General features: G+C 40.4%; 1 protein-coding gene across 10 annotated transcripts in view; it reads left to right on the forward strand.

Moving 5' to 3' along the window:
- Positions 1-14209, forward strand: part of LOC148025450 (sterol 3-beta-glucosyltransferase UGT80A2-like) — a 182520-nt gene that overhangs the window by 14657 nt on the left and 153654 nt on the right. For all 10 annotated transcript variants that reach the window (XR_015693096.1, XR_015693097.1, XM_087692582.1 and 7 more), the window contains one exon: positions 12196-12341. Coding sequence is in view for 8 of the 10 variants with exons in the window: in XM_087692582.1 (XP_087548708.1) it covers positions 12196-12341 (146 nt within the window). In the remaining 2 variants the exon portion in view is untranslated. The remainder of the gene's footprint in view (positions 1-12195; positions 12342-14209) is intronic.

The following is a 14209-nucleotide window of genomic DNA, read 5'->3' on the forward strand; positions in this document are numbered from 1 at the left end:
TCCTGTCCGCCCCTGTGCTGCCCGTCTTTAGAGCTCAGCTCGTCATCCTGCAACCTGCCAAACGCTGCGCCCAGCATCAGTACCGCTGGTGAGCCAAACGTCACGCCCGTCAGTCGCAGCGCTGCCCGTCAACTCGCCTGCGACGACTAGCTCAACTGCCCTCATGTCAGCCACGTTGACCACTCCCTTGACACCCGCTTATCGTCAGCAACAATTCGTCATTTCAAAGGTAAATTTTAATTTTTTAAAACCCTTTTTATACCAGAATTAATTTTTGGAAGAGGGGGTTCCCACGGCACAGGCACAGAATTCAGGATACATGTCAAGGATATGGTTGATGCAAATTTCTGGGCACATTCATAAAAAATTTTGAGGCTTTTATGTTTTCTGGGAACATTGGCATACGCACTGCAATTATAGTCACTGACAGATTGTTTTGACAAACCCAAGGCAAGGAAATTTTGGGGATTTTTTTGGTACAATGTTGGTGAACATTGATTGCATATTGGATTGCGTGCATAACAGACAGTTTTGACAGAGGGCACCTCTGTACACCAATTGTAGAAAGTTATTTCCTGCAATTTTTGGAAATTTTCAGATTTCCAGTGAAGTTCTGCTTCGACATTGCTCTTTCGCATCTTTCTTTGGTAATTAAAAATCATGGCAAATCAAGGAGGAGATGTTTTCACCTATGTATCCAAGGAGGACAGATTGGATGGAAATAACTATTCACTTTGGTCCTTCATGATGAAGATTGTACTTGTGGCTAAAAATCTTTGGGATTATGTCAGTGGAGAAGAAGCTCGACCTGGAGTTGTGGCTCTGTCACAACTCTATAGAAACAGAATTTGTATCCTTTTTCATTAATTTGTCTATATAATGATTTATTAAATTTGTTTCTTTTGTACTAATTAGATATAAAGAAAAGTGTATTGGAGCTGGCCACTGATGAGTGGTCACAGGTTATGGTGGACCCACGCCGTGGGTTAGAGAAAAGATAGATCACACTTCCACCTATATGGCTCGATTGGGCGCCTGTGACCAGAACTCACGCATATCAGGGTTAGACTCGCACACAGAAATGATTGATGCCTTGAAGTGCGGGCTAGATCCGCCAGAACAGACAGTTACAATTAACCTGAGAGTGAGGAGAAGTAATTCTCACTCTCACAAGATCATGCAAAGATGTACAAACACACATGCATTATCTATTATGCAATGATAAGAACTGATTTCTTTACAGTATGAGAGAAGAAAGAGGGGAAATCATCCTTTCTCCATCGTTGATCAGCAGTACATGGATAGGGCCTGCTTCTTGTTGCTAAAATGGAAGAAAGAGCTCGAGAAGGAGGTGCTGTAATGAATTTACAGGCTTGCTGTCCTGTAAAACAACAGTGATAGAAGAGGGAATATGGAGAAATTTTATAATGGAGAAGTGGGGGATGATGATGAGGATGGATGGGGCCAGTTTCTGGCTATCTGTGGATGCTGTACATGAGTTTGCAGCAAAGAAAAATGATGCTGAATGAAGAAAAACGAGCTCTTATTTATAGGAGAGGGAAGAGCTAGTACAAAAGCGGAAAGTGGAGTAGCACAAGACAAGTGTCCAGCCATATGTCATGAGATGTGACAAGTGGTGGGACACTTGGAAATTTGTGTGACGTGTCTTGACACTTGTCTCTTCTCTATGGCCTTTCTTTTTGGGCTGAATACTGTCAAGAATAGAAACAACCAAATTTAGTATGTGAGTTTTGGTCACAGGCGCCCAATCGGGCCATATAGGTGAAAGTGTGATCTATCTTTTCTCTAACCCACCGCGTGGGTCCACCATAACCTGTGACCACTCATCAGTGGCCAGCTCCAATGCACTTTTCTTTATATCTAATTAGTGCAAAAGAAACAAATTTAATAAATCATTATATAGACAAATTAATGAAAAAGGATACAAATTCTGTTTCTATAGAGTTGTGACAGCACCTCCTAAAATTTAGGGACCTCCTAAAATTTAGGAACCCCCCAATATGGGTGTCATATGAAAGCTTTTTCCGTGTACATCGCAAAAACGGTATCAGAATCTTCATGTGACTTTACTATGCAAAGAAATGTGCATTTCAAGCTTTCAGTCCACACATGCACTTTGTACAAGCATTTCATAATCATGCCATCTTGTTGATTGGAACTGTCTGTTCTGGCGGATCTAGCCCACACTTCAAGGCATCAATTCTTTCTGTGTGCGAGTCTAACCCTGATATGCGTGAGTTTTGGTCACAGGTGCCCAATCGGGCCATATAGGTGGAAGTGTGATCTATCTTTTCTTTAACCCACCGTGTGGGTCCACCATAACCTGTGACCACTCATCAGTGGCCAGGTCCAATGCACTTTTCTTTATATCTAATTAGTGCAAAGGAAACAAATTTAATAAATCATTATATAGACAAATTAATGAAAAAGGATACAAATTTTGTTTCTATAGAGTTGTGACAGCCCTCTGGCTTATTCAGCTGTCCTCAGTTGAAAAGCTTCTTGATATGGTTGAAGAATGTCTGGGTAATCCTTTATGAATTTTTCATCTACCCACTGTGCATCTGTTGTGGGTAGATTCTTGAATTTTAGTAAGAATTTTCGTGTCACAAGGCCACTTCTCGTGGTTCGATCCTTGTGAAACAAAATCTGTTCAGGTTCCAAGAGTTGCTCTGTTTCTTCAACTTCAGGGGGATCTTCAGTAATGGGTTTCTTTGGTTGTGGTCCTATGTAAGATTTTAGCAAACTTACATGAAAAGCATTGTGTATTTTCCAATGAGTAGGAAGCTCAAGTCGGTAAGAAACTTCATTTATTTTCTCAATCACTTTGAAGGGTCCAAAGTATCTACTGGAGAGCTTTGGAAAAGATGAATTTTGATCGGAACCTTGTTTGAGCCTGCTTTTATCAAACTTTAGCAAGACATATTGACATTTTTCAAAAGCCAAAGGTCTTCTTCGTTTATCTGCATGCTTCTTTTGTCGCTCTTGGGCAACTTTGATAGTGGCTCGAACTTGATCCATTGCTGTTTTTAAATCTGAAGCAAACTCATCAGCAGCAAAAATCTTATCTTTAGTGCGAATAATTGGAGGAGGAATCACTTTACCCTGTACTATTTCATTTGGAGCTTTCCCTGTGGATGAGTGCACTGTATTGTTGTAAGCAAACTCCAATAATATAAGATATTTCTCCCATTGTGACTTATGTTCACTAACATAAGCTTTCAACATATCCAAAAGAGTGAGATTCATCACCTCTGTTTGGCCGTCAGTTTGAGGATGAAAAGCTGAGGAGAACTTTAAAGTGATTCCCAAATTCTGAAATAAAGCACGCCAAAAGTTACTTGTGAATTTGGAGTCTCTATCTGAAATGATCTCAAAAGGCATACCATGTAATTTGAAGATATGTTGAATGAAAAGTCTTGCAGTTTGTGCGGATTTCAATGTTTTATGACATGGAATAAAATGTGATTGCTTGCTGAATCAATAAATTATGACCCAAATCATATCATGACCTTGAGGTGTTCTTGGAATACCTGAGATGAAATCCATTGTGATAGATTTCCATGGATCTTTGGGCACTGGAAGAGGTTGCAACAATCCTGGAGTCTTCTGTCTATCATACTTGGATTTTTGGCATACTAGACAAGCGTCAATGAAGATACTGTGTGGGTCCACCATAACCTGTGACTACTCATCAGTGGCCAGCTCCAATGCACTTTTCTTTATATCTAATTAGTGCAAAAGAAACAAATCATTATATAGACAAATTAATGAAAAAGGATACAAATTTTGTTTCTATAGAGTTGTGACAGGCTCCAGCTACTGCTCCTTCACGAGGACGTGCACCAAGGGCACCTCAGCCTGCTCCACTTCAGCCACTTCCCCAAAGAACAATAGCTCAAAAAGCATGGGATACACGGGATGCACAGGCTTTGTCGCTGATTACATTGGCAGTTCAACGGTCAATCATCCCCCACATTCGTTCAGTAGCTTCTTCATGAGAAGCTTGGCTAACTTTGGAGCAGATGTTTACAGGCAAGAATGAGACTTGCATCTCTTTCTTAAAGAAAGAGCTAGAGACATTGAAAATGGATGAAGGTGATTCGATTTAGGATTACTTGAACAAAATTCAGGACTTGCAAGAGCAAACTCATGAATGTTGATGAGTACTATTCGGATGCACATATGATATCTACCACTTTGAACTCATTACCTCCTTCGTACTTGGCTTTTCATATGGCCTTAAACCTCACCATGAGGATTGCCGCGTAGCCAATCACTTTTCTTTAGTTAGTTAGTTTGCTTCTAGAGGAGGAGCAAACACAGAGGAATAGTGGTGTGGATGCTATAGTCTCCGAGCAGGCTTTTATGGCTAGACAGAAGGGAAAAGGCAGCCAAGTAAAGAATGCTCCGCAGAGTTTCGGGACTTCTGGCACATCACAGGCAAACAAAAAACAAGGAGGCACGCAAGCCAAAAATGGAAAATGCCATTATTGTAAGAAGCCAGGCCACTACATCACTGAGTGTAGAAAGCGCATTGCCAAAGAGAAGAAAAAGGAGTTAGAAATGTCTGTTTCTGATGCTCCTTCCACTGCTACTGAGTCCGCGTCCTTTGTTGCAGACAGGGACTATTGTTTTTACACATGCAATTATGACACCTCTTGGGCAGATTAAGCATTCAGCTCTACTGATAATGCAGGCACTTGGTTTTTTGACAGTGGTGCTTCTAGGCATATTACATTTCACAGAGATTTATTTGCATCTGTTCATGCAGCTCTAGTTGGCAAGTCTGTACAGTGTGCCAACAATGCATCATACCCTGTTAGAGGTATTGGGGAGATTGTGCTCACAGTCATTGATGACTCTATTCTCTGCCTACAGGATGCTTTATTTGTACTAGACACAAAGAAGAATTTGCTTTCTATCTCTTCTTTGGCACGTTGTGGATTGCAAGTCACATTTGATGATGACCGATGCATGGTGAGAGACAAAGAACACATGACTTTGGTCTTGACAGACACTTATGTTTCAATTGATCAATCAGTGTATTTGACATCCACTCTTACTCCTGCTACGATACAGGTAGAGTTATGGGATGCTAGGATGGGGCATGTGAACTTTGGTAGCTTGATACTCTTATAGCGTACGCAGATGCTAGATGGATTACCTCTACTGGAGAGACCTCTTGAGCACTTGTGCGAAGGATGTATTTTGGGAAAAATGCATCGTTTTTTGTTTCCCCGTGATGTTGCTTTTCGAGCAATAGCCAGGTTGCAGTTAGTGCATTTAGATGTATGTGGGCCTATGCAAACAAAGTCATTGGGAGGATGTTACTATTTTGTGACTTTTATCGATGACTTTACTCGATTTTGCTGGGTCTACTCTTTGGTCAAAAAGTTAGAAGTGTATGATGCATTCTTGGCTTTTATTGCACTTGTTGAAAACAAGTCTGGTTGTAAAATTAAGAATCTCCGTTCGGACCGAGAGGGGGAATACATGTCCTCTATGCTGAATTCCTTTTTGAAGCAGAAGGGCATTGTCCATTAGTACACTACAGCTTATACTTCACAGCAGAATGGGGTTGCAGAGAGAAAGAATCAGTCACTCATGGAGATGGCCAGATGTATGCTGAAGGCAAAGAGCTTGCCTCACAGTTTTTGGATGGAAGCTGTCATGTGTGCTTGCCATGTTTTGAACAGATGCCCCACCAAAGCTTTGAGGAAAATTACACCTTTTGAGGCTTGGAACAGCCGGAAACCCTTTGTTGGACACTTTCGTATCTTTGGGTGCCTTGCATATGCACATATTCCAAAGGTACTTAGGAAAAAGTTGGATAACAAGGCTGTTAAATGCATTTTTATGGGATATAGCAGTGAGAGCAAAGGCTACAGACTCTATGATCTTGTTTGGAAAAAGGTTTTTGTCAGTAGGAATTTACTATTTGATGAAAAATCAGAATTGTCCTTGGTTGGTTTAGACACATATCAGGTTGCCCGTGATGTATTTGAAGAGCTGCTGCCCATTACATTTGGTGATTCAGCTGGAGTTTCAGCAAGTTAACTCAATGTTTAGCTAGCTACTCCTTTGGAAAATGCAGAAAATCAGCCATTGTCTGATCTGAATATTCAGCAAAGTGCTGAAACTGAAATTCAGCAAGAGCTTATGCACAGTCAGGAGGAAAGACAAATGCCTAGATGGTATTTACAGACTATGAAAGATAGTCATCTGGATACACCCACCATGGCTGGTCATACTAGAAGGCAAGCTCGTCTGCATGATACTGCACATACCATGGAGTTCGTTATGGCAACAAGCACCTTTGATGATGAGGAGCTTGAATGTTTTGAGGACGCACAACAGAGTGTGCATTGGATGGCAGCAATGAAAGCTGAATTGGATTCTATCACTAAGAATCAAACATGGGATTTGGTGTCTTTGCCATTTGGGAAGAAAGCCATTGGAACAAAATGGGTCTACAAGCTGAAACGGAATGCAGATGGATCCATTGACAAATACAAGGCAAGGCTTGTAGCTAAAGGCTATGCATAGAAAAAAGGCATTGACTATGAGGAGACATTTGCTCCTACTTTCCGTATGACGACCATCAGGTCTATGGTTGCTTTGGCTGCTCATTATGGATGGGCTGTGCATCAGTTGGATATTAAAACTGCATTTTTACATGGGGAACTTCATGAGGAAGTATATGTACATCAGCCCATTGGTTTTGCACTTGAGGGCTTGGAATACTTGGTCTGCAAGCTAAAAAAAGCTTTGTATGGTTTGAAACAAGCTCCTAGAGCTTGGTATGCAAAGATAGATGCTTTCTTGCTTAGTCAAGGGTTCATAAATAGCTCATCTGAGTCTACCCTTTACATATGTAAAGAAGGGGGATCCATGTTGATCATTTGTCTTTATGTTGATGATCTCTTGCTTACAAGGACACATGCTGATCAAATTTCAGCATTTAAACAAAATTTGCAGCAAACTTTTGACATGTTAGACTTGGGGTCTTTGCATTATTACTTGGGCATTCAGTTCATACATGATGCTAGAGGTATTGGGTTATCACAGTCAAGATACATTGGTAAACTTCTTGAGAAGTTTGGCTTACAGGATTGCAAGCCAGTTTGTACACCAATGGAACCTGGACTTAAATTGTCATTACATGATGGCAGTGATTTGTTTGATATACACACATATGCTCCAGTTGGATGTCTTATTTACTTATGCAACACTAGGCTAGACATACAATTTGCAGTTTCAACCTTGAGCAGATATATGCATCAGCCACGTATGTCACATTGGCAAGCTGTTAAATGTGTCTTCTGTTATTTTCAGGGTACTAGATCTCTTGGATTGCTTTATGCCAAGGGGGGACCATTGCAATTACATGCTTACAGTGATTCTGATTGGGCTGGTGCTTATGATTCACGTCACTCCACTAGTGGCAATTGTTTCTTTTTTGGCTCGTCTTGCATATCTTGGCTCAGCCAGAAACAGTCCACTGTTGCCACATCGTCATGTGAAGCTGAATACAAGGCAACTTTCACTACCACAGTTGAATGCGTATGGATTAGACGCTTGCTTGCTGATCTGGATGTATCTGTTACGGAGCCTACTCCTTTGTTCACTGACAGTCAGAGTGCCATTGCAGTGGCACGGAACCCAGTGTTTCATGCACGCACAAAACACATTGAGATACATTATCACTTTGTTAGAGAGAGGCTATATGCAGGTGATATCAGCCTTGTCTATTGTCCTACCACCAGTAATGTGGCAGACATCTTCACCAAAGCTCTTTCTCGTGAAAAATTTGAAGCATTTCGCCATGCTTTAAATTTGATCTCCTTTGGTGGCGGATGATCCTTGTACTCTTGATCACTCTTCACTCTAGGGGGGTTTGTTGGGTATTTCACTCACGTTTCACTTACGCCTATGCTCACATCGGAGTGTCGGTGATTAGTAGGACACTAGGGCACTTTTTACTCTCGGTAGGAGAGGTTTTTTCTCCTAGACTTATGGTATTATTTCGTATGTGCTTATGACACACACTTACGGGCACTTACCGTGTTCGGGTGTGAACACCCCCCTACAACCCTAAGGTTTAAGGGTTGTACCTTGTACTTTCAGTTTACACTCTTTCAGTCTATTTGCATTAGGTGTCGTGCTTCACTCTCTACTGTCTACAGTTTTCTGTGCTGAGCTTCGATCTTGCCGTTCTCTCTTACAGGGAAGTAAACCGCATTTTAGCAAACACTTAATTTAACTTGATAGTAAATTCAACAAGAAAACTCCACACGCAATTGGAGCTAGAGTGCTCCTGCACCACACATTGATACTTATTGGTCCTAAATCTTGGCATCCCTTTCGGTATTTCTTTAGATTACTAAAGTATACTTGAAATTGGTTACAAATGGTTGTATTTCAATGATTTCTTGTGACATAGCCGGCCCATGGGTGTACAATAGCCTTGACACCTTCATTGCTAGCCTCCGACCAGATGTAGAGTGTTCAAAACTACGAATAAACTCTTTAGCTTGCCAAACCCTAAAAATGATAGCAAGCATTTAAATCCAATTTTATAGAGGATTTGTTGAGATAGCTCTTCTTCATAGACCCTTGGTAGTCCCATCCTATTCCTCTCACAAACCCGGGGGAGGGAGGGGGGGTTTCTCATGAAGAGACCGTGAGAATGTCACTTTCTTTGCGACAAAATTGCCTAGAAATTGCACTATGTTAAGATCTCGAAAAAGAGGAAAGGATCTCAACCCATAGTGCTATCGTAATCTGTTTTTGTGATATTTAGCTAAAAAACAACAACATTTGCTGGTGTATATAGAGTTATGAGGCTGCCCATGGAATCCCCATGCCAAGAGAAGAAAAATTGGTTGTTGTCCAAGCTCCATCTATACTGTAATCTAATTCCATGGCTGAAATTTTCACTTTTCAGCAACAAGAAAGAGAAGAGTGGCTGTCTCTAAACTTGGGTTCCTTAAAAAATGAGAGAGAAGTAGCCCCAAATAGCCAAGATAAGCCCTCTCACAAACCCGGGGGAGGGAGGGGGGGTTTCTCATGAAGAGACCGTGAGAATGTCACTTTCTTCGCGACAAAATTGCCTAGAAATTGCGCTATGTTAAGATCTCGAAAAAGAGGAAAGAATCTCAACCCATAGTGCTATCGTAATCTGTTTTTGTGATATTTAGCTAAAAAACAACAACATTTGCTGGTGTATATAGAGTTATGAGGCTGCCCATGGAATCCCCATGCCAAGAGAAGAAAAATTGGTTGTTGTCCAAGCTCCATCTATACTGTAATCTAATTCCATGGCTGAAATTTTCACTTTTCAGCAACAAGAAAGAGAAGAGTGGCTGTCTCTAAACTTGGGTTCCTTAAAAAATGAGAGAGAAGTAGCCCCAAATAGCCAAGATAAGCTTTTCAAAGCAGTAACTAGTTGCTTTTAAATCATATCACGTTTTTGATTAAGGGCTAATTAATGACTTTTCTTGTTCCTTTAGCTTTGGCTATGTATCGCATGGTCCGCACACTTGCCCACTGCATGCCCTAGTGTCAAATCCTTTACTACCAGCGCAATGGTCACCATGCCCAGAGCTAGGGGTACCATAATTAAAGTCCATTTTAATTAAAAATCTCTGTGAAGTCTAATGTAGAGGTGTCTTAAGAGCTAAAGGTCCTCTCGTTTAGTCAATAACAAAGTTTGGCTTTCTAGAAAGCAAGAATACCTTTTGAGATGTCTTCCACTTTGCCACCAAAGCATTCTTCTTTAGAATCTATGACGACGACGTTCGAAAGGGAGTTGTATTCTCAACTATCTTGTTTAGAATGCATGACATTAGTAGGTTTGAGATGGATTAGTATTCTCAATCCAGAATGTATAGTATCACTTGTGAGGAATACGATATGATTCTAATGCATAGGATTGAGAAATAACAAGTTGGAGCAAGCTTGGACACTCTTAATCCACCTCACACACATACAAGTCTACAACTTGGAGAATTGTCATGCGAGTTAGAGATCCATGTTTGTGCAGATCACAAACCTTCAATGAAATGAGGACAAATCGAGTTGGGAAACTTGAGGTATCCAATGCCATCTAATTTACCAAACATAGTGCAAGGTATGTGTGGTTCAAATTTTGTAAGTTCTTTTCATACCCCTTTTGAAACATAGGTAATGGGTGTAAGTAAAGATCCAAACCCATACCACTACGTAAATGCAAGAAGAGGGGGTTATTGAAAGAGGCCGGGTAATACCTCTGTTCTCATGTTACTCAAATGAATTTGCTTTTGGTAATCAAACTTCACAATTTCAATTCCCACCCGTCCCATCCATTTCTTAAAATCCTTTTATGGCCTACACACATTCATCCAGCCCATAATTCACGATATCGGGGGGTACATAGACCATAAACTGCAGGGGTAAAATTACACTTTTGTGAAATCTTTTTACATGCAAGATACATTCTAGGAGTAGTGATATTTGGTACATATATTCTACATGGATTGATATTTGGTACATAGATTTTGTGGGGTAAAATTGCACTTTGTGAATTTTTTTCACATGCAGGGTATCTCCTACATATAGTCGTATTTGGCACATAGATTTTGTAAAATGTTATGGATTACACATTAAGTTTAATGCTGCCTAATCTTGTGTACAACACTAGTTTGAAGCAGCCCTTTCTTGACTGATTTTGGCAAAATTACTGTTAATGTAAATATTAGCAGAGCTTAATATTATGGGCCTATTTGGAGGGCTAAAAGATGAAGATTCAGTCTTTCTAGTGAGGGATGTCATAACCATACTTGATATATCATTTTATTACAGATTTGTTTATTGTGTAACTGGAACTTAGACAATGAGTTTTTGGCAAGTACTCTTATGTAGACATGATTGATAATTTCAAATGGTACTTTATCAATGCAATGAATCACTTGTGCTTTTAGTGATTTTATGATCTAGTCCTATGGTGGATCCATGGTAGCTCTATTTTCTTTACATATTGACCTTTATGGACAATCTACCGCCACTAAAAGTACACACTTTTATGATTAAGTTCTATAACAACATTCAGATGTGTAGTTTAGCATAGTTGGACCTACATTGCGACATTTTTACATGTACATTCTTCATAACTAGTGTTTCACAGAACCAAATTATATAGAAAATTAGAACGTTAGTATGGAAAATTCACGTCCTTTGCAGATCATCCATGTTTGCAAATTTGAATTGCTGGAACTTGGCAAAAACTGCACATATATTGGGGATTGTCTTGCCGTTTTGTACATTGTTAAGTTTAGAGTTTTATACTTTCCATGTGCTTTTGGTCTTGTAAATGTATGCCTAGAGAGTTTTTCAAGCGTTGTTCTTCTAAAGAAGAAATGGAAATTTTCCTAACCTTAAAAAAGGTTACTTTTCTGTCCTACAGCACTACCAAATTAGTGTTAAGGAATTCACTGAGACATTGTAAATATGTTACCATCTGTTGTGTTCTTACACCATTCTACATTTCATTGGCGAAATATAGTAGCCTTCTTCAACATCACAGTCTTTGTAGTATTTCCATGCTTCTGTCGTTACTGGCCGTGTGTCTACAGCTGAGCCTTCACATGTTGCATACATGTTCTGTAAACTTGGAAGATAATACTTCTGTAGTACTAACAGCAAATGCTCATATTCACATTTGCAGCTTTCTTCTTTTCTGTTTTAATTCTTCTTTTTGGGGGTTGGGGGGTGGGGTGAGTATGTGCAGCCCATTTTTGTTGCTTTTAAATGCTTTGAATTCTGCATGTGTATTGGTTTTCTCACTTTTGTGAGGTTCTAATCAATTAAATAGAGTTGATCATTGTGGAGTTACACATGCATGGGTGGGGTGACTTGAAGTTGCTTCTTTACAAAAGTGCTGCAAAAACTGCTTCAATGTGCTACCAAAGATGCAATGACATTTTGTGTGCAAACAAAAAGTTGTTTCTTGTAGCAAGGGTTTGAAGGTTATTTAAGTGGAAGACAAAAAACAATTCTTGATGTGAAAGTGTGAATTACTTGGAAAATGCATGCCAATTGTATAAAATGTCCTTAGATGACACTTTTGTGGGCTTGAGATTCTTTCCTAAGATCTTCATCCAACCCTTGATTTGTTGAATTTTTGAAATTAAGGTCTCCAACGAGCACAAACTTTACCAAGTGAATCATTGGGTGACATTTCCAGCTCAAACACAATGTCAACTCAAGGAATGGAAGTAGGTGCAAAAGGACAACCTCACACTCGAGCTGCAAGCGGAAAAATGTCAGAACGGAAAAAGGTATCTAGGTCTTTTTGAAGATCATATGTTTGTTGTTTCTAACAAAAAGAAAAGTTGGTTGTTGCTTTGATATAAGGACATATATATATGTATATGTAGATATGTACACACAAATATATGTACATACATATCATTCATACATATGTAATATGTATATATATACGTACATACGTACATATATACGTATATATGTATATACACATGTATGCATGTATACACATACACACATGCGTGCATCTATACATACATACATACATACATACATACAGTCTTTATGTATGAATACATATATGTTTGTGTGTCTACGTGTGCCCGCACACATACAAGGTCCACGACGTGGAACGTACTATACGTGATTCAAATTAGGGCCAACAAAGTATATCCCCCCTTGGTAGCATGCTCTACCCTTGCAACTACGACATGTGAAAGACTTCCCTAAAGGACTTTAATAATAATAATAATATAATAGTTTATAATAACCCCCCTCCCCCTCTATATAAAGAGATCCCCCAAACCAACCACCATTCGCCCCGAACACAAAATCCCAAAAATGTTTGGAGATCTCATTGGAGAGAGAGAGAGAGAGAGAGAGAGAGAGAGAGAGAGAGAGAGAGAGAGTAGAGAGTAGAGAGTATATATTAACGTCTCTAAAAGGCCAATGTGGCCTATGAGACCAAAGCAATATATACAATGATGGTGTGTTTCTCATTTGGAACGAGAAAAGATGGAAAAACATGCCTATAAGACTGAAAAAAAGAAATAGTGTCCTATAAAAGAGAAACATGTCAATGATCTAAAAGTGAAAGTAGAAAAAGGAAAACTCTCCATCAATGAGATGTTTGTCCTCTAAGGAGGTGTATCTTTGCATGGCTGAGGCGTCTCGGCATCTGTCTCCTATGGCACTCAATGATGGCTTTAATTTGTCTGTGGTGTGGATGTCTAGGCCTTCGTCCGGGTGGATGTGGGCGCCTAGACCGACTAAGTGCCACTGCTCTATCCAAAGGGACACCTACAGAAGATGAGGTCCAATGATGATGTACTCCTGTAGGCTGTGTGGCAGTAGCAGTGGTATCTGCCATACTCTGTCGTGTATCAGTGAAAAAGTCAGTGGCTGCTCTCTGTCTATGTGAGCCGAGCTGTGGGGGCCTCCTACTTCGTAGAATTGTTGCTCTGCGCCTCTGGAGCTCCAAGAGGAAGAATCCCAAGCATCTCTGATCCTCAAACTGCATGATCCGTTTCAGGGGTCCAAAACCCTCTCGAAACAGACAGTGGTATCTACCTCATATATCATAATATACAGTGCATCGACATATGAGTGTTTCTCTGTCTCTGTCTCTCTATCGCATAGTGGGCATATGCGTTCCTTTGTCTGTATACCCTCCCATCTGCCTATCTCAATCCTCAGGTGGTGGAATGAGGTGCGGATCTGACCAATAACTGTGCGTAGTCCATGAGGCAGCTGTGTGTCCATGTAATTGGGTCGGGTGATGAAACCATCCTCAGATACCTGAAGGAAGTGGGTGTGGTAGTGTGCCATCCTCGTGCCATGGGGGGAGGGGGGTCGGATCCAGGTTTTCTCTGTATCTAACTTTAGTATGTCTGCTCTGATCACATGGTTTAGCTTTGATCGGCTTAGGTCAAGTGTAGGGCAATCCAGGCTATAGTCAATAGGGGGTAGTCTGTCAATCTGTAGCCCATGTAGACTCATCCATGTACTCATCTGAGCATACCAACAATGTCTGTCACCATCTGCTGCTAGTTGTCTAGAAGAGGCCAGGGCTAGCTGTGGGTATCTATCTTGGGGGAGCTCCCATAGTCTATGTATGAAAGTCACTGCCTGGACCAAGGCCTCAGCCACCATGGGTGAT

The sequence above is a fragment of the Lygodium microphyllum genome, chromosome 14 (assembly GCF_053477565.2).
Source record: "Lygodium microphyllum isolate KBCC chromosome 14, Lygodium_microphyllum_v1.1.10, whole genome shotgun sequence".
Classification (NCBI taxonomy): Eukaryota; Viridiplantae; Streptophyta; class Polypodiopsida; order Schizaeales; family Lygodiaceae; genus Lygodium; species Lygodium microphyllum.